The sequence below is a fragment of the Gnatocerus cornutus genome, chromosome 1, assembly GCF_029298725.1.
Source record: "Gnatocerus cornutus isolate USDA-ARS CGAHR chromosome 1, icGnaCorn1.1, whole genome shotgun sequence".
NCBI lineage: Eukaryota > Metazoa > Arthropoda > Insecta > Coleoptera > Tenebrionidae > Gnatocerus > Gnatocerus cornutus.
Genome location: NC_142233.1, coordinates 17,149,996 through 17,177,038, shown reverse-complemented (window position 1 = coordinate 17,177,038; position 27,043 = coordinate 17,149,996). Strand labels below are relative to the sequence as shown.

General features: G+C 30.3%; 1 protein-coding gene across 2 annotated transcripts in view; it reads right to left on the bottom strand.

The window, feature by feature from the left end:
- Positions 1–22,826, bottom strand: part of Nrx-1 (Neurexin 1) — a 45,153-nt gene extending 22,327 nt beyond the window's left edge. Inside the window, exons 1-4 of one of the 2 annotated variants that reach the window (XM_088035636.1) lie at positions 22,679–22,826; positions 17,689–18,437; positions 8,768–8,821; positions 2,826–2,961 (exon numbers count right to left, since the gene is read on the bottom strand). In XM_088035636.1, the coding sequence (XP_087891762.1) occupies positions 2,826–2,961; positions 8,768–8,821; positions 17,689–18,276 (778 nt within the window). In that variant the 5' untranslated portion in view covers positions 18,277–18,437; positions 22,679–22,826. The remainder of the gene's footprint in view (positions 1–2,825; positions 2,962–8,767; positions 8,822–17,688; positions 18,438–22,678) is intronic. The other variant, XM_088035646.1, reaches the window with a different exon arrangement.
- Positions 22,827–27,043: the final 4,217 nt, after the last annotated feature.

Here is a 27,043-nt window from a genome sequence, read left to right as displayed (position 1 = left end):
TCTCAAATTTCAGTTTTTCTTTTAATTTTTGTAACTTCGGCAATTTTGCCGTTAATGCAGTGAAATTTAGTGAACTTATTGCCTTAACGGCGCTAATTAAGTGTGTTCAATTGTAGAAGTTTAGAACATTAATTACAAATTTTAGTATTTTTTGTTTTTGTTGTCATGTCAAAATTTCTATTTTCCTTTTAAATTCCGCAACTTTGACAATAGTGCCTCTAAAGCAGTGAAATTTGGTGCACTTATTGCTTTGAAAGTGTTAATTAAGTGGGCCTAGTGTAGAATTTTAGAACAAAAATTACAAATTTTAGAATTTGTTGTTTTTCTAGTCATCTCAAAATTTAATGTTTTTTTTTTAAACTTACAACTTTGACAATTTTGCCGCTAAAACAATGAAAATTTGTGCACTTATTGCCTAAAAGCCGCTAATTGAGTGTGACAACTTATAGAATTTTAGAACAGAAATTACAAATTTTAGAATTTTTTTAAGAAATTTTTAGTCTGTGAAAAAGTTTGTAGAATCACTGAGAAATTTGAGAAATTTCTGAGCAATTTCGAATTTTCTGATAAATTGTGGAGCCATTTTCGAAATTTATTCCCTGCGATAAATTTCTAGATAATCTTTAAAGAGTCCTAAAGGCATCCTCGACAAATCCTTAAGTAATCCTTGAAGATTCCTAGAGAAATCTTTAATACGTTTTGAAGAAACTTTGAAAAACTCCTAATCCTGGGGAAATTTTTAAATTATTCCTCATTATTCCCAATAATTATTCATTGATAAATCTATCCGCAATAGAAAAGGCTACAATGGTCTTCAAGAATTTCTTCAGAGTCCCAAAAAATCCTTGAAGAATCTGTCAGTAATCCCCAAAGAAATCTGCTTTAATTCCTAATAAAATATCAGGTATTCTAGAAAAATCCCTGAGGAATCGACAAATTTGTGGAAACTTTTTAGGATTAATTGGGTAATCTAGGATTCCTGCTTAATCATAGAAGAATAAATCCTTGAGGAATGCCAGAGAAATCTTTGAATATTCCCTGACGAATCCCTTGGGAAAACCGAAGAAATTTTTAAATTCTTAAAAGTACTTTTAAGGACTGTTCAAGTTCAAAGCCTCTAAAAATCTAAATAAATTTTTTGGCAATCTTCAAAAAATTCTTCAAGAATCCCGAAGGAATTCTAGCCGCATTTCTGGGTAATGAATCCTTCAGGAACCTTTGAAGGATTTCTGACGACTAACTATCCTTAGACCGGAGCACCACAGAGCCGTATTTAAAATTTTGCCCCCACAAAACACACTAATTACCCCCAAAAACAAAGCAACGAAAATAATCGATTAATTTAAGAGGCGTGATAATTAAATTCGGCAAGAATAATCCTGTTGTTTTGCATATTACTGTACAAAGGCTCAGAATTTTAGAACTAAAAAGACTGATTTAAAAAAAAAAATACGAACGAACCAAAATTTGCTATTTGTTTTTCTAAAATCAATAATTCAAGTAATTTTAGAGTTGTAATAACGAAATTTAGCAAAAGTAGTACTTTTGTTTTGTTTATTAACCGTGCAAAGTGTCAAAAGTTTAGAACCAAAAAAACGGATTTTAGAATTTTTTTTTATGAACAAACAAATTTTTCTAATTTTTTTTTCTAAAATTACTTGACAATAAAATGTGACAAGGCTAAATCTTTTTTCTTTGCTTATTAACTGTGCAAAGTCTCTAAGTTTTAGAACCAAAAAGATAGATTTAAAAAAAAATTATGAACACACTAAAGTTTTCGATTTTTTTTTCTAAAGTCGATAACTCAAGTAATTTTAGAGCTGTGATAATGAAGTTTGGCAAAGGTAATATTTTTGTTTTGTTTATTAACCGTGCAAAGTGTCACAATTTTAGAACCAAAATGACAGATTTTAAAAATTTTCTTTTACGAATGAATCAAAATTTTTTAATTTTTTTATAAAATTAATAACTTAAGTAATTTTAGAGCTGTGACATGAAATTAAGCAAGAATCACATTTTTCTTTTGGTTATAAACTGTGCAAAAACTACAAATTGAAAACCAAAAAGACACATTTTAGAAATTTTTTACCAACAAACCAAGATTTTATAATTTTATTTCTAAAATTTAAAATTCCAGAAATTTTAGAGCTGTGACAAAAATTTGGCATAGGTAATACTCTACTTATTCTACTTATTCTACTTATTCTACTTATTAACTGTGCAAAATCTCAGAATTCTAGAACTAAAAGGGCAGATTTTAGAAATTTTTATTTACGAACGAATCAAAATTTTTCTATTTTTTTTTAAATCGATAATTGAAATAATTTTCTCAATAAAATTTAGCAAGGGTAGTAATGCTTTTGTTCTACTTATTTACTGTGCAAAATTTTAAAATCAGAATGCCAGAGAAATCTTTGAATATTTTCGGGAAAACCGAGGAAATTTTTAAATTCTAAAAAGTACTTTTAAGGACGGTTTAAAGCCTCTAAAAAATCTAAATAAATTTCTTGGCAATCTTCAAAGAATTGTTAAAGAATCCCGAAGGAATTCTAGCCGCATTTCTGGGTAATAAATCCTTCAGGAACCTTTGAAGGATTTCTGCCAACTAACTATCCTGGAGCACCACAGAGCCGTATTTAAAATTTTGCCCCCACAAAACACACAACGAAAATAATCGATTCGCCCCCAAAATGGCGGAGGCGCCGGCCAACACACTCCCCATAATCCGTGGATAATTTCATAATCGCCGCCACCACCATAAAACCTCCTAAAAGCCTAATAAAGCAGCACGAATTTCCTCCCCCAACCAACCCCATATCATTTACCTTTTTCGCAGTGCTCCCCCTCGTAGTCCGGATTGCGGCACTCGCAGATGGGCCCGCTATCAGTGGAGATGCAGATGCCCCCATGTTGGCACGGATCCCGAATCTCGCAGGCATCGCTGCTGTTGCCTCTGAGGATCTGCAACAAACATTAACTGTGTCACGAAATCGATTTTCAAGGTCGCACTGTGTCGTATTGATTCACACGTTCCTCGAGTTGCAAAGGAGACACGGCGGTGGAAAAATTAATTGCCAATTTGCTGGGTGCATTGTGGGTTAATTAACGAGGCGTTTATTTCGTTGTTTGTTGGAGTGAAATCAAAATTCTCTGGGAGTTAAATGGTCTTTATGTTGACACGTCGGTGAAATTTGGCTTGGGCTTGATGGCGGAGCGCGGAATCTCTTGCGGCCGACGGGTGGAATGAGAAGATCCTTCTGTTTCGGAAGGATCGTGTGTCATAGCGAGGTGAAATTCGGTTTAGAAGACACTTTTAGGATGTGATTGGATTGATCAATACGTTGTGCTGGGAAATGCGGCTCAACAGGATATCATTTCCTTAAAATTCCTTAAAAAAGATACCTTGAATGACATTTCGCTGTTTGATTATACCTAATTTTGACAGTTTCAGTATCACAGTTGTCAAAAGACTCACTCAGTGACAGTTCTGAAGGATATTTTTCCTGAAGAGAAAGAAGAAAAAGACAAACAAAGAACAAGAAAGAACAAAGAAGAACTGACACGTTTGCAATTAGGAATAAACTTGTTTTTGGTATTTTCAGTGCAGATTTGAAAGTATTTCATTATTATTTTATTTTTGCGTGTGGCGCCATCTATTAATCAAAATTGACATCTATCCATTACAGGTATCTAACTTAATCCTGTCAATTCCTGCAAATTTGTAAAAATGCCCCTTTGTAAATCGGTAAATCTCCTACAGAAAATCTGTCGGTTTAGGTTGCAAATGTCCACTGTGACAGTAATTTTTGTATTTAAAATTGTATTCCGGATGATTTAGCTTTGGAAATTTTAAGATGGCAAGGTTGGCATTACTGTCCCCCAGAATTTGACAGTTGTCAATTTTGACATGACATTTGATGTGCATCAGTGTTACGTAATTAATTAGTGTTCCAAATGAAGTAAAATTCCCCTCAGATGCGACTGCTGTTTAAAAACGGTAAGAAACAATTGAATTTTGACACATTAGATTCGATAACTCAAGTAATTTTAGAGCTGTTTGAAAGTTTGACAAAGGAAATACTTTTGTTTTGCTTAATAATTGTGAAAAGTCTCAAAATTTTAAAACCGAAGAGACAGATTTTAGAAATTTTCGTTTACGAACATATCAACATTTTTCTAATTGTTCTCTATAATCTAGAACTCCAGTAATTTTACAGCTGTGACAATGAATTTTGGCAACGATATTTCGTTTGTTTTGCTTATTATTTGTAAAAAATAGCAAAATTTTAGAACCAAAAAAACAAATTTTAAAAATTTTCTTTTACGAGCTAACCAAAATTTTCTAATTTTTTTTTTAAATCAATAACTCAAGTAATTTTAGAGATTTGACAATAAAACTTGACAAAAGCAATGCTTCTCTTTTGATTATTAAGTGTGCAAAGTCTCAGAATCTTAAAACCAAAAAGACAGATTTTAGAAATTTTCTTTTATGAACTAACTAACATTTTCTAATTTTTTTTTTTCTAAAATCTATAACTAAAATAATTTTTGAGATGTGACTAGGAAATTTGGCAAAGATATTTGTTTTGTTTAGCTTATAAATTGTGTAAAATGTAAAACTTTTAGAACCAAAAAGACAGATTTTAAAAATTTTCTTTTACGAACTAAACAAAATTTTCTATTTTTTTTTCTAAAATCGATAACTCCAGTAATTTTAGAGCTGTGACAATGAAATTTGGCAAAGATATTTGTTTGGTTTTACTTATTAATTGTGTAAAATGTCAAAATTTTAGAACCAAAAAGACAGATTTTTGAAATTTTCTTTTATGAACAAACTAAAATTTTCTATTTTTTTTTTAAATCAATAACTCAAGTAATTTAAGAGCTGTAATAACAAAGTTAGACAAGGATAATACTTTTGTTTTGCTTATTAATTGTGCAAAGTCTCAAAATTTTGGAACCAAAAAGACAGATTTTAGAAATTTTCGTTTACGAACAAATCGACATTTTTCTAGTTGTTCTTCTATAATCTAGAACTCCAGTAATTTTAGAGCTGTGACAATAAAATTTGAAAAAGATATTTGTTTTATTTTGCTTATTAATTGTGTAAAATGTCAAAATTTTAGAACCAAAAAGAGATTTTTGAAATTTTCTTTTACGGACGAACCGAAATTTTCTAATTGTTCTTCTATAATCCAGAACTACAGTAATTTTAGAGCTGTGACAATGAAATTTGGCAAATATATTTGTTTTGTTTTACTTATTAATTGTGTAAAAGGTCAAAATTTTAGAACCATAAAGACAGATTTTTGAAATTTTCTTTTATGAACAAACTAAAATTTTCTATTTTATTTTCTAAAATCTATAACTCGAGTAATATTAGAGCTGAAATAACGAAGTTAGACAAGGATAATACTTTTCTTTTGCTTATTAATTGTGCAAAGTCTCAAAATTTTAAAACAGAAAAGACAGATTTTAAAAATTTTTGTTTACGAACAAACCAACATTTTTCTAATTGTTCTTCTATAATCTAGAGCTCCAGTAATTTTAGAGCTGTGACAATGAAATTTGGCAAAGATATTTGTTTGGTTTTGCTTATTAATTGTGTAAAATGTCAAAATTTTAGAACCAAAAAGACAGATTTTAGAAATTTTCTTTTTAAATTTTCAATTTTTTTTCTAAAATCAATAACTCAAGTAATTTTAGAGATTTGACAATAAAACTTGACAAAAGAAATGCTTTTGTTTTGTTTATTCACTGTGCAAAGTTTTAGAATCTTAGAACCAAAAAGACAGATTTTTGAAATTTTCTAATTTTTTTCTACTAAAATCTATAACTCAAGTAATTTTAGAGTTGTGACAATGAAATTTGGCAAAGATATTTGTTTGGTGTTGCTTATTAATTGTGTCAAATGTCAAAATTTTATAACCAAAAAGACAGATTTTTGAAATTTTCTTTTACGGACGAACCGAAATTTTCTAATTGTTCTTCTATAATCTAGAACTACAGTAATTTTAGAGCTGTGACAATGAAATTTGGCAAATATATTTGTTTTGTTTTACTTATTAATTGTGTAAAAAGTCAAAATTTTAGAACCAAAAAGACAGATTTTAGAAATTTTCTTTTTAAATTTTCAATTTTTTTTCTAAAATCAATAACTCAAGTAATTTTAGAGATTTGACAGTAAAACTTGACAAAAGAAATGCTTTTGTTTTGTTTATTCACTGTGCAAAGTTTTAGAATCTTAGAACCAAAAAGACAGATTTTTGAAATTTTCTAATTTTTTTCTACTAAAATCTATAACTCAAGTAATTTTAGAGTTGTGACAATGAAATTTGGCAAAGATATTTGTTTGGTGTTGCTTATTAATTGTGTCAAATGTCAAAATTTTATAACCAAAAAGACAGATTTTTGAAATTTTCTTTTACGGACGAACCGAAATTTTCTAATTGTTCTTCTATAATCTAGAACTACAGTAATTTTAGAGCTGTGACAATGAAATTTGGCAAATATATTTGTTTTGTTTTACTTATTAATTGTGTAAAAAGTCAAAATTTTAGAACCAAAAAGACAGATTTTAGAAATTTTCTTTTTAAATTTTCAATTTTTTTTCTAAAATCAATAACTCAAGTAATTTTAGAGATTTGACAGTAAAACTTGACAAAAGAAATGCTTTTGTTTTGTTTATTCACTGTGCAAAGTTTTAGAATCTTAGAACCAAAAAGACAGATTTTTGAAATTTTCTAATTTTTTTCTACTAAAATCTATAACTCAAGTAATTTTAGAGTTGTGACAATGAAATTTGGCAAAGATATTTGTTTGGTGTTGCTTATTAATTGTGTCAAATGTCAAAATTTTATAACCAAAAAGACAGATTTTTGAAATTTTCTTTTACGGACGAACCGAAATTTTCTAATTGTTCTTCTATAATCTAGAACTACAGTAATTTTAGAGCTGTGACAATGAAATTTGGCAAATATATTTGTTTTGTTTTACTTATTAATTGTGTAAAAAGTCAAAATTTTAGAACCAAAAAGACAGATTTTAGAAATTTTCTTTTTAAATTTTCAATTTTTTTTCTAAAATCAATAACTCAAGTAATTTTAGAGATTTGACAGTAAAACTTGACAAAAGAAATGCTTTTGTTTTGTTTATTCACTGTGCAAAGTTTTAGAATCTTAGAACCAAAAAGACAGATTTTTGAAATTTTCTAATTTTTTTCTACTAAAATCTATAACTCAAGTAATTTTAGAGTTGTGACAATGAAATTTGGCAAAGATATTTGTTTGGTGTTGCTTATTAATTGTGTCAAATGTCAAAATTTTATAACCAAAAAGACAGATTTTTGAAATTTTCTTTTACGGACGAACCGAAATTTTCTAATTGTTCTTCTATAATCTAGAACTACAGTAATTTTAGAGCTGTGACAATGAAATTTGGCAAATATATTTGTTTTGTTTTACTTATTAATTGTGTAAAAAGTCAAAATTTTAGAACCAAAAAGACAGATTTTTGAAATTTTCTTTTATGAACAAACTAAAATTTTCTATTTTTTTTTCTAAAGTCTATAACTCGAGTAATTTTAGAGCTGAAATAACGAAGTTTGACAAGGGTAATACCTTTGTTTTGCTTATTAATTGTGCAAAGTCTCAAAATTTTAAAACAGAAAAGACAGATTTTAGAAATTTTTGTTTACGAACAAACCAACATTTTTCTAATTGTTCTTCTATAATCTAGAGCTCCAGTAATTTTAGAGCTGTGACAATGAAATTTGGCAAAGATATTTGTTTGGTTTTGCTTATTAATTGTGTAAAATGAAAAAATTTTAGAACCAAAAAGACAGATTTTTGAAATTTTCTAATTTTTTTCTACTAAAATCTATAACTCAAGTAATTTTAGAGTTGTGACAATGAAATTTGGCAAAGATATTTGTTTGGTTTTGCTTATTAATTGTGCAAAATGTCAAAATGTTATAACCAAAAAGACAGATTTGAAAAATTTTCTTTTGCGAACTAACCAAAATTTTCATTTTTTTTAAAATTGATAACTCAAGTAATTTTAGAGATTTGAGAATAAAACTTGACAAAACGAATGCTTTTGTTTTGCTTATTAACTGTGCAAAGTCTCAGATTTTTAGAACAAAAAACATAGATTTTATTCCCCACAAAAAAAAACTGCTCGGCTCGCTGCCGCTCGCCCCATGATCTTAAAAAACTCAATTTTAACGATTGTCTTTATACAAAATCTGTAGTTTTCTTTGCCATCCACTGTTTGTTTTCTCTTTTAATAATCCTAGAAAATCAGCCGAGTTAAAAATGCGCGTTTTAATCGGACCAGCCTGTATTCGTGTAGAATTGAGTGCGTAAAAATCACTTAATCCGCCAACATGATCCCTCTTTCTTCAAGTCGCAGATGATAAAGACAAACAGAAGCGATAACTGGCAAAGCCGGTGCGAAAGAAGAGGATGTGCGGCCTGAGAAGATGGAAGAGTAGACAGATCAATATACGCTAACGAAAGCGCTGGGCGTGTCGCTCGTGGCCACGTGCTCGGAAAAAAATCTCTCGCGGTGAAAAGCGTCCACTTTCTACTCGACAATCATTCCAATATACAGCGTGCGCGAGTTAAGGCGCACACGCTGTATATTTTGATTTCCTGCTCCGGCAACTCTGGGGAAGTTTCTGGAACAGGAAGACACTACACTAAAAGCGTTTTGGTTGTCTAAGGAAAAGCGAGAAGGCTCTAAGAATCTTTAGAGGTAAACTCACCCTCGATTGTGGTAGACAAACGCCTTCAGTTCCCGCAATTACGCCACCGTCGCACTGTAACAACAGGACCTAAGTCAGGTCTAAATGTACGTGTGCGTCTCGATGTGGGGAGTGTTGTTTTGGAACAGTCTGTAGATTGTGGTGAGTTCAAGTTAAGTGGGAGAAGAGAGAAGACAGTTTTTAGTTGCGATTTTTACGAAATTTTGGAAAAATTTTAGAGCTTCGAACTGTTTTAGCATTTTTCTAGTTCTTTCTATAGCTAGAGTTCTAAAACATTGGAGAAACAAATTATAAAAAAAAATATTTTGAGGAGTATTATGTAGTCGATTTTTTTTTTAATTTATAAGATATCTAAATTTTAGAAAATTTTACAGTTGTGGCAGCGAAATTTGGAAAATGTAATATTTTAGACTTGGTGTTACCTCTAGACAACTTCAAAAATACTGGACAAATATTCAAAATTTTTTATTTTTTGGGCAAAAAAAATCCAAAATTAGTTTATAATTTATTTACATCAAAATTGAGTCAGATTATTGCTTTTGTCTAGAAAATTTAAAGTAAATTTTGAAATTTTTAATTATACGAAAAAACCAACATTTAAATTTTTTTCTAAAATCCATAATTCCAATAATTTTAGACCTGTGACAATGAAATTTAAGAAGAATTCTCCTTACTTTTTCTTTATTAACAGAAATTTTTATTGTTGACCAAACCAAAATTTTTCTTATTTTTTCTAAAATTTATAACTTCAGGAATTTTAAAGCTGTGACAATGAAAATTGGGAAGGGTATTTCTTATGTTTTGTTTATTAACTATATGAAGTGTCAAAATTTTAGAACCAAAAAAACAGATTTTAGAAATTGTTATTAACGAAAGAACCAAAATTTTCTATTTTTTTTTCTTAAATCTAAAACTCAAGTAATATTAAAGCTGTGACAATAAAATTTGGCTGAAAGATTATCTTCAATTTGCTTATTAACTCCGTAAAATGTCAAAATTTAAGAATCAAAAAAACAGATTTTAGAAATTTTCTTTTGGAACAAACCAAAAGTTTCTATTTTTTTTCTAAAATTGGTAACTCCAGTAATTTTAGACATGTGACAATGAAATTTGACTAAGGCAATACTTTTGTTTTGTTTATTAACTGTGTGAAGTGTCAAAATTTTAAAATCAAAAATACAGGTTTTAGAAATTTTTATTTACGAACAAACCAAAATGTTTCTATTTTTTTTTCTAAAATCGATAACTCAAGTAATTTTAAAGTTGTGACATTGACATTTGGCAAGTGTATTACTTTTGTTTTGGTTATTAACTGTGCAAAGCGACAAAATTTTAGAACCAAAAAGACAGTTTTTAGAAATTTGTATTTACGAACAAACCAAAATTTTCTATTTTTGTTCTAAAATCAATAATTCCTGTAATTTTAGAGCCGTAACAATCAAGTTTGGCAAGAATATTACTTTTGTTTTGTCTATTATCTGTATAAAGTGGCAAAATTTTAGAAACGAAAAAACAAATTTTAAAAATTTTTATTTAGGAAAGAAGCAAATTTTTTTTATTCAATTATCTAGAAGTCCAGTAATTTTAGACCTGTAACAACGAAATTTAGCAAAAGTAATACGTTTGTTTTGTTTATTAACTGTCCAAAATGCCAAAATTTTAGAACCAAAAAAACAAATTTTAGAATTCTGTTTCGAATAAACTAAAATTTTTCTAATATTTCTTTTATAATCTATTACTCTATTAATATTAGAGCTGTGACAATAAAAGTTGGCAAAAGACTATTTTTGTTTTATTAACTGTGTAAAGTCTCAGAATTTTAGAACCAAAAAGACAGATTTTAGAATTTTTTTACAATCAAACCAAAATTTTCTATTTGTTTTTCTAAATTTAATAATTCTAGTAATTATAGAGCTGTGACAATGAAATTTGGCAAAAATATTACTTCTGTTTTGCTTATAAACTGTGTAAAATTTCAAAATTTTAGAATCAAAACTATAGATTTTAGAAATTTGTATTTATGCACAAACCAAAATTTTCTAATTTTTTTTCTAAAATTGATAACACAAGTAATTTTGAAGCTATGACAACAAAATTTGGTAAAAATATTACTTTGGTTTTGCTTATTACTTGTAAAAAATGTCAAAAATTTAAAATTAAAAAGACAAATTTTTGAAATTTTTATTTACAAGTGAACTAAAAATTTCTAATTTTTCTTCTATAATCTAGTACTCCAGTAATTGTAGAGCTGTAACAATGCAATTTGGCAATAGTATTCCTTTTGTTTTGTTTATTTACTGTCTAAAATGTCAACATTTTAGAACCGAAAAGACAAATTTTAGAAATTTTTATTTACGCACAAACCATTTTTTTTTGTTTTTCTTCTATTGTCTTGAACTCCAGTAAGTTTAGAGCTGTGTAAATGAAATTTGGGAAGAGTAATACTTTTATTTAGATTATTCACTGTATAAAAAGTCAAAATTTTATAAGCAAAAATATAGAATTTGGAAAATTTTATTTCCGAACGAACCAAAATTTTTCTATTTTTTCTTCTATAATCTAGAACTTCTTAATTTTAGAGCTGTAACGATAGAATTTGGCAATAATATTTGTTGGACTTATAAATTGTGTAAAGTGTCAACATTGTAGAACCAAAAATACAAATTTTTGAATTATTTTTTTACTAACAAACCAAAATTTTTCTAATTTTTCTTCAATAATCTAGAACTCCAGTAATTTTAGAGTTTTAACAATGAAATTTGACAAGGGTATTACTTTTGTTTTGGTTATTAACTTTATAAAGTGTCAATATTTTAGAACCAAAAATACAAATTTTAGAAATTTTTATTTGAGAACGAAGCAAGATTTTTTTATTTTTTGTTCTAAAATCCATAACTTAAGTAATTTTAGAGCTGTGACAATGAAATTTGCCAAAAATATTAATTTTGCATTTCTTATTAACTGTGTAAAGTGTCAAAATTTTAAAACCAAAAATACAAATTTTAGAAATTTTATTTGAGCACGAACTAAAATTTTCTAATTTTTTTCTAAAATCGGTAACTCCAGTAAGTTTAGAGCTGTGTAAATGAAATTTAGGAAAGATAGTACTTTTATTTTGCTTATTCACTCTATAAAAAGTCAAAATTTTGGAAGCAAAAATATAGAATTTGGAAAATTTTATTTCCGAACGAACCAAAATTTTTCTATTTTTTCTTCTATAATCTAGAACTCCTTAATTTTAGAGCTGTAACGATAGAATTTGGCAATAATATTTGTTGGACTTATAAATTGTGTAAAATGTCAACATTGTAGAAATAAAAAAAAAAATTTGAAATATTTTTTAACTAACAACCAAAATTTTTCTAATTTTTCTTCTATAATCTAGAACTCCAGTAATTTTAGAGTTTTGACAATGAAATTTGGCAAGGGTATTACTTTTGTTTTGGTGATTAACCTTATAAAGTGTCAATATTTTAGAACCAAAAATACAAATTTTAGAAATTTTTATTTGAGAACGAAGCAAATTTTTTTTATTTTTTGTTCTAAAATCGATAACTCAAGTAATTTTAGAGCTTTGACAATGAAATTTGCCAAAAATATTAATTTTGCATTTTTTATTAACTGTGTAAAGTGTCAAAATTTTAAAACCAAAAATACAAATTTTAGAAATTTTATTTGAGCACGAACTAAAATGTTCAAATTTTTTTTCTAAAATCGATAACTCCAGTAATTTTAGAGCTGTAACAATGAAAATTAGCAAAGATATTAATTTTGTTTGGTTTAGTAACTGTGTAAAAAGTCAGAATTTTAGTTCCAAAAAAACAAATTTTAGAAATTTTTATTTTTGAACAAACCAATTATTTTTAATTTTCCTTCTATAATCTATAACACCAGTAAATTTAGAGCTGTGTTTACATCACCCTGTATATGTATAATGCGCAGTTTTATTATCATTAGATCCAAACACGAATTCGCCACAAATTCCAGTGACGTCATTAGCCGTGACGTCACAGTTCCATCAAGATTTATCCTTTCCCGTGCGGTTGTAAAATTTATAATTTGTGTTGTACGTAAAGTCGTTTCCATTGCCAACTGTTCAATGACGCAATCGCCACTCCATGACGTCACAAACACAACGTCAAAGCGAGCCCAATTTAAAAATGAATTAGTCCGCTTTTCCCCGCCTTTACTAATTCAGTATTTGTCACATCGGCCCGCGAATTTCTTCGTTTTTTCGGCAAATATTTCTTTTCACCTGCATATAATCGTGCATGAATGAAAAATCCATTTATTATTTAGATCACACCGCGCGATATAATTTTTATGGACAACACGCAAAAAAGCCATAATGGAAAAACTTCAACCCTGGCGAAAACGTCGCTTTATATTTCATGAATCGAAGCGCATTGTTCAAGTTTTAATTTAATTTAGTCGTGCATGTAATGCAACGATGTGTCTCAATTACGTGTTGATTAGAGAAAAAACAGGCAGGCTCTGAATTATTAACCTCAAACTGTCACACCGGCAGGGCTGCCAACGGCACTCACTCCAAGGCCGCCGCGAGTGGGAATCAATTAGCTCGTTTCTTGACCGTTTTGTGTTTTACAAACGTCAAAAATCTCTAATCTAGTCGCCGGACGGGGACAATACGACGCAATTTATCAAGTTGTCGGCGTTTTGTTGTGTCACGCGGGTTAATAATGCGTAATAAATTGTATAAAAGTTGAATCGGCTGCGAAAACTGTCAAAAGTTCTGCCAACCAATCACACTCGGAATCAATAATACCAACATGTTTACAAAGCGGCGGTCCCAAAAATGTTAAATCTTTTGCTGGTATTTTTAGCTGCAGCATTGATTTTCTTGTTCTCTCATTGCAAGCAGTCATTTCAGAATTGCATTTAACTATTTAACTAATCCGTGCAATCATTCGGTTCTATAAATACAGCGGCTGGTCGTTTTGTTCGAAACGAACAAGTATGTTGGTAGCACTGACTGTCATCTCACATGACTTGACAGATATGGCGGGCCACAAATGCACGGGTTGCTACGATAATTTAGACGTAGGTAGAGAAGGAAACTTCATGCACTACTAAAAGTGTGAAATTAAAAAATGTTTTGGTCATGTGATTGTGTAGTTTGTGATGAATTATGAAGAAAGAAAGAAAATTTACAATATTTTGGAGCTAATCGGTAATTTTTTCACATTTTACTTGAATTTCAAATTTTTTTCGGAATTTTTATTGAACGTTTTTAGCAGTTTAAGGCTTAAATTTGTTTATTATACAGGGTGGCCCAAGTTAAGTTTTAAGAAATGCAATACAGTCGAGAACAAAAATTTCTGGATACCAACTACAAAAAGTTTCTGCAAAATTTAAACACAAATGTCACTTAAAGTTATGTTAGTGCTTCATTTACTAGTCCAAGATTTTTTGCTCGCAACTGTAGACGACGTTTAAGTTTTTTGGAATTTTATATTATACCAATAGTACAGTCACTCCTATAAAATTTAAGGCTACTTTTAATATTTGCACACAATAGAAGCAAAAGGTATATGTCCAAGATTTCTTGCTCGCTATTGTAAATTACAGTCGCAACTCTAAACGATTTTTGATATTTTGAGTATACTTTAACAGAATTTTCACTGTATTGCTGCAAAAATAAAACTCAAATTTTGTCTCTGATATCAATAATACAGTTACGGCCACAAAATTTTTGATTTTATAATTTCAATATTTAATTTCTTAATCTGCTGCAGAGAATTGATGTAAAATTCAGATATAAAAGTTGCATGTTCACATTTCTTGCTCGCAATTGTACATCGATGCCATTTTCTGTTAGTTACAGTCATTACAACAAAATTTCGGGTGTCATGTTCTGATAATTTGAATATTTAATAGGAATTATTTAATCGCTCGTTTACAGGTTCACATTTTTTTGCTCGCAACTGTAGGGAGAGTGGCTATTTTCTTATACCAATAATACAGTCTCAGTCACAAAATTTCGGACTTTCATTTATGATACTTTAAAAATTTAATTACCTTACGCAGTATAGTCGAGTGCAAAAATTTTTGGTCGTCTGATTGACATTTATAATATGTTACGTGGTATGCAAACAATCAATCATGTCAAAAACAGTAATATTGACGCTCAAAATTTTTTGCTCGCGACTGTAGGTTTTGCATCTATTTACAAAATTGCTGCAAAAGTGACATGTTGTGCTCGCGACTGTAAACAAACGACATTTTTAGTTTTTCAGATGTCAATAATACAGCCAAGGCTACAAAATATTTTGAATATTGTCATTTAAAGTGAGGAAAAAGTCAAAGATTTTTTGCTCGCAACTGTAGACCATGTTATTTTTGTTATGTCGTTTTTATACCAGTAATACAGTCACGGCTACAGAATTTCGGGCATCTTTTTTTAAAAAAAGTTTAAATATTTATTACTTTACGCAATACAGTCAAGTGCGAAAAATTTTGGTCGCCTGATTCATATTTATAAACAACCAATCATGTCAAAAAGAGTAACGTTGACGCTCAAAATTTTTTGCTCGTGACTGAAGGTATTGTCTCTAATTTACAGAATTGCGTGTTCGCAACTGTAAATACATAATTGAATTCTTTTAGGTTTTCAGAAGTCAATAATACAGTTAAGACTACAAAATACCTACAATATTATCATTTTAAGTGAGAAAAAAGTCTTAGATTTTTTGCTCGCAACTGTAGACGATGTTTTTTTTTATCTTGATTTTCATATTTTATAACTTTAAGATAATACAGTCGCGGGCAAAAATTTTGATCGTCTGATTAAGGTTTCTAGATTACTAATATAGTCTTTATAGAGTAACATGTCAAAAACAATAACGTTGACGCCCAACATTTTTTGCTCTCGACTGCATATGAATTCCGTGCTCGCAACAGTAAATAAACGACATTTTTGGGTTTTCATACGACAATTATACAGTCATGGCTAGAAAATATTAATATTATTGTCATTTTAAGTGAGAAAAAAAATCTAAAATTTTTTGCACACAACTGTAGACGACGTTATTTTTTGTTTCTTACGGCTCCAGAATTTCTGGCATCTTTTTTTTATTGTACTTTAAATATTTTATTAAGTACTTTATAAAATACAGTCGCGAGCAAAAATTTTGGTCGTCTGATTGACGTCTGGGTTACCAAAAAAAACAATCTTTATAGAGTAATAACATGGCAACGTAACCTTGACGCCCAACATTTTTGCTCGCGACTGTAGATATTGTATCCATTTACAGAATTGCGTGCTCGCAACTGTAAATAAACGACATTTTTACATTTTTAGATGTTAATAATTCAGTTTTGGCTACAAAATATCTTGAATATTGTCATTTAAAGTGAGCAAACAGTCCAAGATTTTTTGTTCGCGACTGTTGATGGCATTATTTTTTATGTCGTTTCTATTACCAGTAATACAGTAAAGGCTACAGAATTTTGGACATCCTTTTTTTATTGTACTTTAAATGTTTAATTACTTTATACAATACAGTCGCGAACAAAACGCGCCCAATATTTTTTGCTCGCGACTGTAGGTATTGTATCTATTTACAGAAATGCATGCTCGCAACTGTAAATAAACAACATGACTAGTTTTTCATACGTCAATAATACAGTTATGGCTACAAAATATTGTGAAAATTGTCATTTTAACTGAAAAATAAGTCCAAGATTTTTTGCTCGCCACTGTACACGACGTTATTTTTTGATGTCGCTTCTTATACCAGTAATACAGTCACGGCCACAGAATTTCGAACATCTATTTTTGATTGTAGTTTAAATATTTAATTACTTTATACAATACAGTCGCGAGCAAAAATTTTTGGTCGTCTGTTAGTTGCTTATAGGTTACCAATAAAAAAACAATCTTTGTGGGGTAACATGTCAAAAACAGTAACATTGACGCCCAACATTTTTTGCTCGCGATTGTAGGTATCGTATCTATTTACAGAAATGCATGCTCGCAACTGTAAATAAACAACATGACTAGTTTTTCATACGTCAATAATACAGTTACGACTACAAAATATTGTGAAAATTGTCATTATAACTGAAAAATAAGTCCAAGATTTTTTGCTCGCGACTGTACACGACGTTATTTTTTAATGTCGCTTTTTAATCCAGTAATACAGTCACGGCCATTGAATTTCAGACATCCATTTTTGATTGTAGTTTAAATATTTAATTAATTTATACAATACAGTCGGAAGCAAAAATTTTGATTGTTTGTTGGTTGCCTCTAGGTTACCAATAAAAAAACAATTTTTATATGATAGCATGTCAAAAACAGTAACATTGACGCCCAACATTTTTTGTTCACGACTGTAGGTATTGTATCTAATTTACAGAATTGCGTACTCGCAACTGTAAATAATTGAATTTTTTTAGGTTTTCAGACGTCAATAAAACAAAATATCTTAAATATTATCATTTTAAGTGAGAAAAAAGTCCAAGATTTTTCGCTCGCAACTGTAGACGACGTTATTTTTTTATGTACTTTAAGTATTTAATTACTTTTTACTTGCAATACAGTCGCGAGCAAACATTTTGGTGATTTGATTGATGTTTATAGGTTACCAATCAAAAAATAATTTTTATGTAGTAACATGTCAAAAACAGTGACATTGACGCCCAACATTTTTTGATCGCGACTGTAAACGACGTTATTTTTTTATGTCGTTTCTTTTACCAGTAATACAGTCAATGCTACAGAATTTTGGACATTCTTTTTTGATTCTACTTTAAATATTTTGATTACTTATTGGAGGGAACAAAGCGCACCCAACATTTTTTGCTCGCGACTGTATTTGGCTCAGAATTGTTGCAAAATTAAAACTGAAGAAGAATACTTGGGCCACCCTGTATAAAATAATAGTGAATCTGCTTACCCGGTGGTCCTTGGGCCTCGTCTCCTGCCGCCTCGGCGCGCCGCCTTCGATGTCCGGATAGATGAGGTTCCTCACGGCTCCCACGAACCTCGGCTCGAAGATGACGCTCGGCAGCGCCAGCAGCGTCAACTTGGTGTTGTACCACGTCGGCATCCCGCCGACGAAGACGTCCGAATTGGTGGCGAACCTCCCAAAATGAAACTCCTTCCCTCTGGAGGTGCGCATCTGCGAAACACTGTCCACCGTCAGGATGGTCCTGTCCTCGTGTCTTTGCACGTGCACTTTATGCCAATGTCCGTCGTTCAGCTCCCTGCCGACGGTGATGATCTGCGCGCCGCCGCCGAGGTTGTAGCGCAGCCGGAGCGCCCCTTCGACGAGCTTGATCTCGAAGAAGTCGTAGGTGCCGCCGTCGTCCGTGTAGAGGAGGAGGCCGTTAGGTTGGTCGGTTTTGAACTCGAACTCCAGGCTTCCGTTGGCGCCGCCGCCCCACTTCCGGAATTGAGAGTACGAGTTGGTCGAGCCGTCGAGTAGGAAGCCGGAGCAGAAGCCGAAGACCGCCACTACGGTGGCTAATGTCGAAGACCGCATTCTGGTGGAGCATTAATACACCGCACTTCGAGGGCGAGATATCGATTTGGGGGGGAATCGGCGGGGGCTGTTCATGGCGGGAGATCACACTCTTTCGGGGGGGTTTAGATGGCGAGGGGGCATTGGAGGCGGCGGGCGACGGGCCGGAGCATCGAGGGGGGCTGAAACAAAACGGTCGTTAGTAAATGCAACAATAAGGCGTCCAAAGTGATGGGAAAATTGGTAGACAGTGCCTGAATTATTTAGGGATTTTCGATTAAATGGATCGCACTAAACTTGATTCGTTCCTCTGGGGGTTATCAAGAAAAAGTTATTCCAAGAAGTTCAAGCCACTGAGGGGATAAGAAAAATTGTCGATTGAGTATTTAGAAATAACTGGCACACCTACGTTCAAAAAATATAAAATGAGAAAATTAACGAATCAGAAAGATTTAAAGAAAGACTAAATAAAAGAATTTCGAAAAAAAAACAAAAAATTAAAGAATCATAGAATCCGAGAATCAACAAATCAATTAATCAACGAATCAAGAAATCAAAGAATCAAAGAATCAAAGAATCAAAGAATCAGAATCAAAGAATCAAAAAATCAAAAAATGAAAGAATCAGAGAATCAGCAAATCTGAGAAACCGAGAATCAGAGAACCAAAAAAACAGAAAACCAGAGAATCAGAGAATCCGATTGAAGGAATCAAAGAATCAAAGAATAAAAGTACTATAAAACCAGTGAACCAGAAAACCTGAAAACGAAAGAATCAGAGAATCAATGAATCAAGGAATCAAGTAATCAAAAAATAAGAGAATTAGAAAATTAAAGAATTAGAAAATCAAGGAATCAAGGATACAGAGAATTAGGAAAACAGTAAATCAAGTAATCAGAGAATCATAGAATTAGAGAATTTGGGAATCACAAAATCAGAGAATCAAGGAATTAACGAATCAACGAATCAACAAATCAAGTAATCAACAAATCAATGAATCAAAAAGTAAAAAAAATAAGAGAATTAGTAAATCAAGGAACTAGAAAATCAAGAAATTAGAGAATCACAAAATCAAAGAACTAGAAAATCAAAAAATCAGAGAAACAGAGAATGTTAGAATCAGAAATTCAGAGAATTAAGGAATAAAGGAATCAAAAAATCAAGCAATCAAAAAATCAAGGAATCAAAGAATCAAAGAATTAAAGAATCAAGGAATCAAGGAATGAAAGAATCAAAAAATCAAAAAATCAAAGAATCAAAGAATTAACCAGACAACCTGAGATCCAAAGAATCAGAGAATCACAGAATAAAAAAATTAAAGAATCCTAGAATCTAGGAATCCAAGAATCAGGGAATCAATTAATCAACGAATCAAGAAATCAAAGAATCAAAGAATCAAAGAATCAAAGAATCAAAGAATCAAAGAATCAAAGAATCAAAGAATCAAAGAATCAAAGAATCAAAGAATCAAAGAATCAAAAAACAAAGAATCAAAGAATCAGAGAATCAGAGAATTGGATTGAAGGAATCAAAGAATCAAAGAATAAAAAAAACAGAGAACCCGTGAATCAGAAAACCTGAAAACCAAAGAATCATAATCAATGAATTAAGGAATCAAGTAATCAAAAAATAAGAGAATTAGAGAATTAAAGTATTAGAAAATCAAGGAATCAAGGATACAGAGAATTAGGGAAACAGTAAATCAAGGAATCAGAGAATCATAGAATTAGAGAATTTGGGAATCACAAAATCAGAGAATCAAGGAATTAACGAATCAACGAATCAAGGAATCAAGTAATCAACAAATCAATGAATCAAGAAGTATAAAAATAAGAGAATTAGAGAATCAAGAAACTAGAAAATCAAGAAATCAGAGAATCGGAAAATCAAGAAACTAGAAAATCAAAAAATCATGAAACAGAGAATGTTAGAATCAGAAAATCAGAGAATTAAGAAATAAAGGAATCAAGGAATCAAAACCTGAGATCCAAAGAATCAGAGAATAAAAAAAATCGAGAATCAGAGAATCAAGAAATCCGTTAATCAAGGTAACAATTATTTAAGGAATTAGAGAAGCAAAAAATCCCAGACTTAGTGAAGCAGAGAATCAAGGAATCAAGAAATCAACAAATTAAGGAAAATCAAAGTAACATAGAATCAGAAAATCAACGGATTAAGAAATCATTGAATAATGGAATCAAGGAATTAAAAATCAGGGAATCCGAAATACAAAGAATCATAGAATCCGAGGATCAAGAAATCAAGGAATCAAGGAATCAGAGAATCAGGGAAACAATAAATCACGAAATCAGAGAATTAAGGAATCAGAGAGTAAGACAAGTGAAGAATCATAGAAAAATAGACTCAGAAAATTAGAGAAACAGAGAATCAAAAAATCAACGAATTAAATAATCAAAGAACTAAAAAAATCAGGGAAACAGCGTATTAGAAAAACAGAGAATTAGGGAATCCGACAATCGGAGTCTTAAGAAATCAAGGAATTAAGGAATCAGGGAAAGAAGGAATCAGAAAATCAGAATAACAATAAATTCAATAATCAGGGAAACAGAACATCACAGAATCAGAAAATCAAAGAACCAGAAAATCAGTAAATCAGATCATCAAGGAATCAAGATATTAGAGAATCAGGGAATCTATAAATTAAGAAATCATAGACCTAAAGAATGAAAGAATGATAGTATTAAAGAATCTGGGAATCACGAAATGAGAAAATCAGGGAATCAAAGAGTTAGAAAATTAAAGAATCAGAGAAAAAGAGATTCAGACAAACAAAATTAAGAAATCAACGATTTAAGAAATCAAGGAATTAAGAAATCAAGGAAACAGCGAATCAGAAAAACAAAGAAGCAAAGAATCCGAGAATCAAAAAATCAAGGAATTAAAGAATCAAAGAAACAGCGAACCACAGAATCAGAGAAACAGAAAATGAGACAGTCGAAGAAACAAAAAATCAAGGAATCAGCCAATTAGAGAAACAGAGAAACAGAAAACCATTCATTGATTCAAGAAATCAAAGAATTATGGAATCAAGGAAAGAAAGAATCAAGGAAACAACGAATCAAGAACCAGAGAATACAGAGAATTAGAGAATCAGAAAACCAGAGAAACGGAGAATCATAGAATTAGAGAATCAAGGAACCAAGAAATCATGGAATCAAAATAAGTCATAAATTTATAGAAAATCTCCAAGAATTTTTGAAAAATCGCCCAGAGATTCCTAGAGAATCCAAAGAATCTTTAGAACTTTAGAAAACTCTCAGAAATTGAAGAGATTTTTGTAAAATCTTAGAAAATCCTTAAAATTCAAGAGCCCGCGAAAATAAAACGAATTTAAAATTTTAACTATTTTAGATCTTTAGCAACAAAAATTTATTTTTGGCAACTCTTGCGCAAAATTGACAAATGACAGATTCTGGGGAAACAATAGTGCCAACCTTGTAACTGCAAATTTCCAAAATTTATTCATGAAGACCTTGAAGTGAACAATTGCAACCTAAATCGGATAAGTTAGAAACCTGTAATGAATACATGTCAATTTTGATTAATAGAGGGCTCCACAAGCAACTTTCGTAATCGCAAAATATAATCTTGACTGAAAATAACAAAAACAAGTTTATTCCCGTTGTTCCTTCGATTTGGTGACAATATGACAAATGACAAAGTTATCAAATAATCGACAGATGTTAGAAAATGACAGTTATTAGACACACGTTCGCATATTGCCAACTGCTCAAGACCACCAACTTAAATTTGCTTATGTTTGGTTTAATCACCGGAAAACTTGCACGTTGGAGCTTTGTTACGATTTTCTTAATTGCTCAAAGTTTGGAAAATTGTCAAGGAAAAACTTTCGCCGCTGCTGCGGAATAAAGAACAAAGAAAAAACGTCGCAAATGAAGACTTTGTTTATCCAGAGGGCAGCGTTTGATTGACATTGACAGTGTGGTCGAAATTGCCTTCAAATTTTGTCGTTTAGTAGTGACAGGTGTCAATTTAACCCCATGTGGCGTCCAGTTTTAGTCCCATCAAACGAAGAAATGAAAGAAAATGTAAATTTCAACCGAAAACCAGTAGCGAACTTGCGTGCTTGTCGTGAAACAATTTCGGCAATCGTCCACAATAAATAACACGGCCATTACTCCAATAAAGAGAATTGTTAGTGCGTTATGGATTTCTCCCCAAAATAACACGATCAAGTTTTCATAAGACACCCCCAAGCGGGGGTAAAAATCGTTACCCCAAAACCACCCCATTTCACGGATTCCAAGAGTGAATAGAAGTAGACGTCGTCTCCAGCGCAGAACTAAGCTAGCATCAAAACAAGTGGAAATTCGATCGCCGGAGTGCAAGTATGGAAGCCCGGAAAGCTCCGGATGCGGCGAAGAAGAGGAGGAGAGTCTTACCAATGCAGCAATCGTCGCTTGATTAGCACTTTGCGTCAGTCACTGGTAATTAGGCGCCGGTCACTGATTAACGTGAGTAAGAAGAGAATTCGCGAGCAGGTCACAGTGTGCTTTCGACCGTTTGCTGCACTGGCGTAACGCCTCGGCGAGACAGCGGCGCGCATGTGGACCTGCGCCCCGATGGGGTCAGACATGGACGGTACGGGAGAAGCGTGGCCGCATAAATGCGATTACGGACGTGGAATGGCGGGATTATCTACCTGCCGCTTGCGAGCATTTTTTGGTGTGGGCTTTAAATGGATTTCAATTAAAGAAAACATCGAAAAAAATGTTTATTTAGAAATGTTTTGGGGGAAATTTACCCGGCGCATCCACCATTTTTAGCATTAAAATTTGTAATTCCGGTCATTTTAATGCAATGATGAGAAAATTTTGGGTATTTATTGTTTTCAACATACTTTTCAACTCTACTAATTTAGAATGTTCTAGAGCAAGACAGACAGATTTTAGTGAAGCGTCTTTTAACAAAAATTTGTAATTCCGCAAATATTTACGTTATGGCAATGACATTTAGGCAGTTTACTACTTTAAACTTGTTTAGTATTTTCGCCAAATTTTAAAATTGTTGAATAAAATAAAGACAGTTTTTTGAATTTTTTAAATTTATGAACGAATGAAAGTTTCGAATGTTTAAAAATAAAAATTCATTATTCCGACAATTTTAACGCTATGACCACAAAATTTTGAGAGTTTACTAGTTTAAACATGTTCATTATCTCTGCCAAATTTCAAAAATGTTGACCTAAAAAGACACTTTTTAGAATTTTTTATTTTATGGACGGACAGAAATTTGAAATTTTTGCGAGTAAAAATTTATAATTCTGACAATTTAAACGCCATGGCAATGAAATTTAGACAGCTGACTAGGTAGAACATGTTTATTAACTACACCATAATTCAAAATTAAGGACTAGAAAAAACATTTTTTAGAATTTTTTATTTTATGGACAAACGAAAACTTCGAATTTTTGAGAATAAAAATTCATATGTATGACAATTTTAACGTTGTGGCAATGAAATTTGAGCAGTTTACTAGTTTGAACATGTTTATCATCTACGTTAAATTTCAAAGTTGTGCATCAAAAAAAACACTTTTTAAAAAAATTATTTTATGGTCAGACGGAAATTTTGAATTTTTAAGAATAAAAATTCACAATTCTGATAATTTTTACGCTACGGCAATGAAATTTGGACGGTGTACTTGTTTAAGCATGTTTATCATCTACACTAAATTTTAAAAATGTGCACCGTAAAAAACACTTAAAAAATTTTATTTTATGGACGGATTGAAATTTTGAATTTTTGAGAATAAAAATTCATAGCTCTGGCAATTTTAATGTCATGCCAATGAAATTAAAACAGTTTACTAGTTTCAACATGCTTGTCATTTCCGCCTAATTTCTAAAATGTGAACCAAAAAATAAAATTTTTAGAATATATTATTTTGTGGACGAACGGAAATTTCTAACTTTTGGGAATAAAAATAAAATTCGTAATTTTCATAATTTTAACGTTATGACAATGAAATTTAGACAGTTTACTAAATAGAACATGTTTATTAACTCCACCAAAATTCACAATAAAGGACTAGAAAAAACAATTTTTAGAATTTTTTACTTTATAGACGGACGGAAATTTAAAATTTTTGATAAAAAATTCATACTTCTACTAGTTTTAACGATGAAACTTGAATAGTTTACTAGTTGAAACATGTTTATTATTTTCCCCAAATTTGCAAATTGTAGACCAAAAAAGGCAAATTTTTAAATTTTTAACTTGGAGGGACGGAAATTTTCGAATTTTTGAGAGTAAAAATTCATAATTCTTATAATTTTTACTCAATGCAATTTAGACAGTTTACTAGGTTGAACATGTTTATTACCTCCGCCAAATTTCAAAATCGTATACCAAAAGAGACACATTTTTGAAATTTTTTATTTTTTGAAAATAAAAATTCATAATTTTGATAATTTTCTCGCTACGGCAATGAAATTAAGACAATGTACTAGTTTAAACATGTTTATTATTTGCGACAAATTTCAAAATGGTGGACCAAAAAAGACATTTTTTAGAATTTTTTATTTCATGGACGGACGTAAATTTCAAATTTTTCAGAATAAAAATCATAATTCTCACAATTGTAATGCTATAGAAATAAAAATTATAGAGTATACGTGTTTAAGCATGTTTATCATTTCCGCCAAATTAAAAAATTCTGGACCAAAAAAGACACTTTTTAGAATTTTTTATTTTATGGACGTATGGAAATTTCAAATGTTTGAGAATAAAAACGAATAATTATGACAATTTTAACACTACCGCAATGAAACTTTGACAGATTACTAGTTTAAACATGTTTATCATCTTCATTAAATTTTAAAATTGTGGACCTAAAAATGGAATTTTTTATTTTAGGGACGGACGAAAATTTCGAATTTTTGAGAATAAAAATGTATAATTTTTATAACTTTAACGCTATGGCAATGAAATTTAATTTATACAGTTTACTAATTTGAACATGTTTATTATTTACACCATTTAAAATTGTAGACCAAAAAAACACGTTTTAGAATTTTTTATTTCATAACGGGCAGAAATTTCAAATTTTTGAGAATAAAAATTTATAATTCTGATAATTTTAACGCTGTTGCAATGAAATTTAAACAGTTTACTAGTTTGAACTTGTTTATCATTTCGGCCAAATTTCAAAATTGTGAACCGAAATAGGCCCTTTTTAGAATTTTTTATTATTTCGTGGACAAACAAAAATTTCGAATTTTTCAGAATAAAAATCATAATTCTCAAAATTGTAATGCTATAGCAATGAAATTTTGACAGTTTACTAGTTCAACCTTGTTTATTATTTCCATCAAATTTCAAAATTGTGGACCAAAAAATACATTGTTTAGAATTTTTTATTTTATGGACGGACAGAAATTTCGAACTTTTGAAAATAAAAATTCATAAATCTGACAGTTTTAACGCCATGGCAATGAAACTTTGACAGTTTACTAGTTTAAACATTATTATCTCCATGCAATTTCAAAATTGTTGACCTAAAAAGACACTTTGGAATTTTTTATTTCATGGACGGGCGAAAATTTCGAATTTTTGAGAATAAAAATGTATAATTTTAATAACTTTAACGCTATGGCAATGAAATTTATACAGTTTACTCATTTGAACATGTTTATTATTTACACCAAATTTTAAAATTGTAGACCAAAAAAAACACGTTTTAGAATTTTTTATTTCATAACGGGCAGAAATTTCAAATTTTTGAGAATAAAAATTTATAATTTTGACAATTTTAACGCTATTGCAATGAAATTTAGACAGTTTACTAGTTCGAACTTGTTTATCATTTCTGCCAAATTTCAAAATTGTGAACCGAAATAGACCCTTTTTAGAATTTTTAATTATTTCGTGGACGATCAAAAATTTCGAATTTTTCAGAATAAAAAATCATAATTCTCAAAATTGTAATGCTATAGCAATGAAATTTTGACAGTTTACTAGTTTAACCTTGTTTATTATATCCATCAAATTTCAAAATTGTGGACCAAAAAATACATTGTTTAGAATTTTTTATTTTATGGACGGACAGAAATTTCGAACTTTTGAAAATAAAAATTCATAAATCTGACAGTTTTAACGCCATGGCAATGAAACTTTGACAGTTTACTAGTTTAAACATGTTTATCATCTCTATGCAATTTCAAAATTGTTGACCTAAAAAGACACTTTGGAATTTTTTATTTCATGGACGGACGAAAATTTCGAATTTTTGAGAATAAAAATGTATAATTTTAATAACATTAACGCTATGGCAATGAAATTCATACAGTTTACTAATTTGAACATGTTTATTATTTACACCAAATTTTAAAATTGTAGACCAAAAAAAACACGTTTTAGAATTTTTTATTTCATAACGGGCAGAAATTTCAAATTTTTGAGAATAAAAATTTATAATTTTGATAATTTAAACGCTATTGCAATGAAATTTAGACAGTTTACTAGTTTGAACTTGTTTATCATTTCTGCCAAATTTCAAAATTGTGAACCGAAATAGACCCTTTTTAGAATCTTTTATTATTTCGTGGACGAACAAAAATTTCGAATTTTTCAGAATAAAAATCATAAGTCTCAAAATTAATGCTATAGCAATGAAATTTTGACAGTTTACTAGTTTAAACTTGTTTATTATTTCCATCAAATTTCAAAATTGTGGACCAAAAAATACACTGTTTAGAATTTTTTATTTTATGGACGGACATAAATTTCGAACTTTTGAAAATAAAA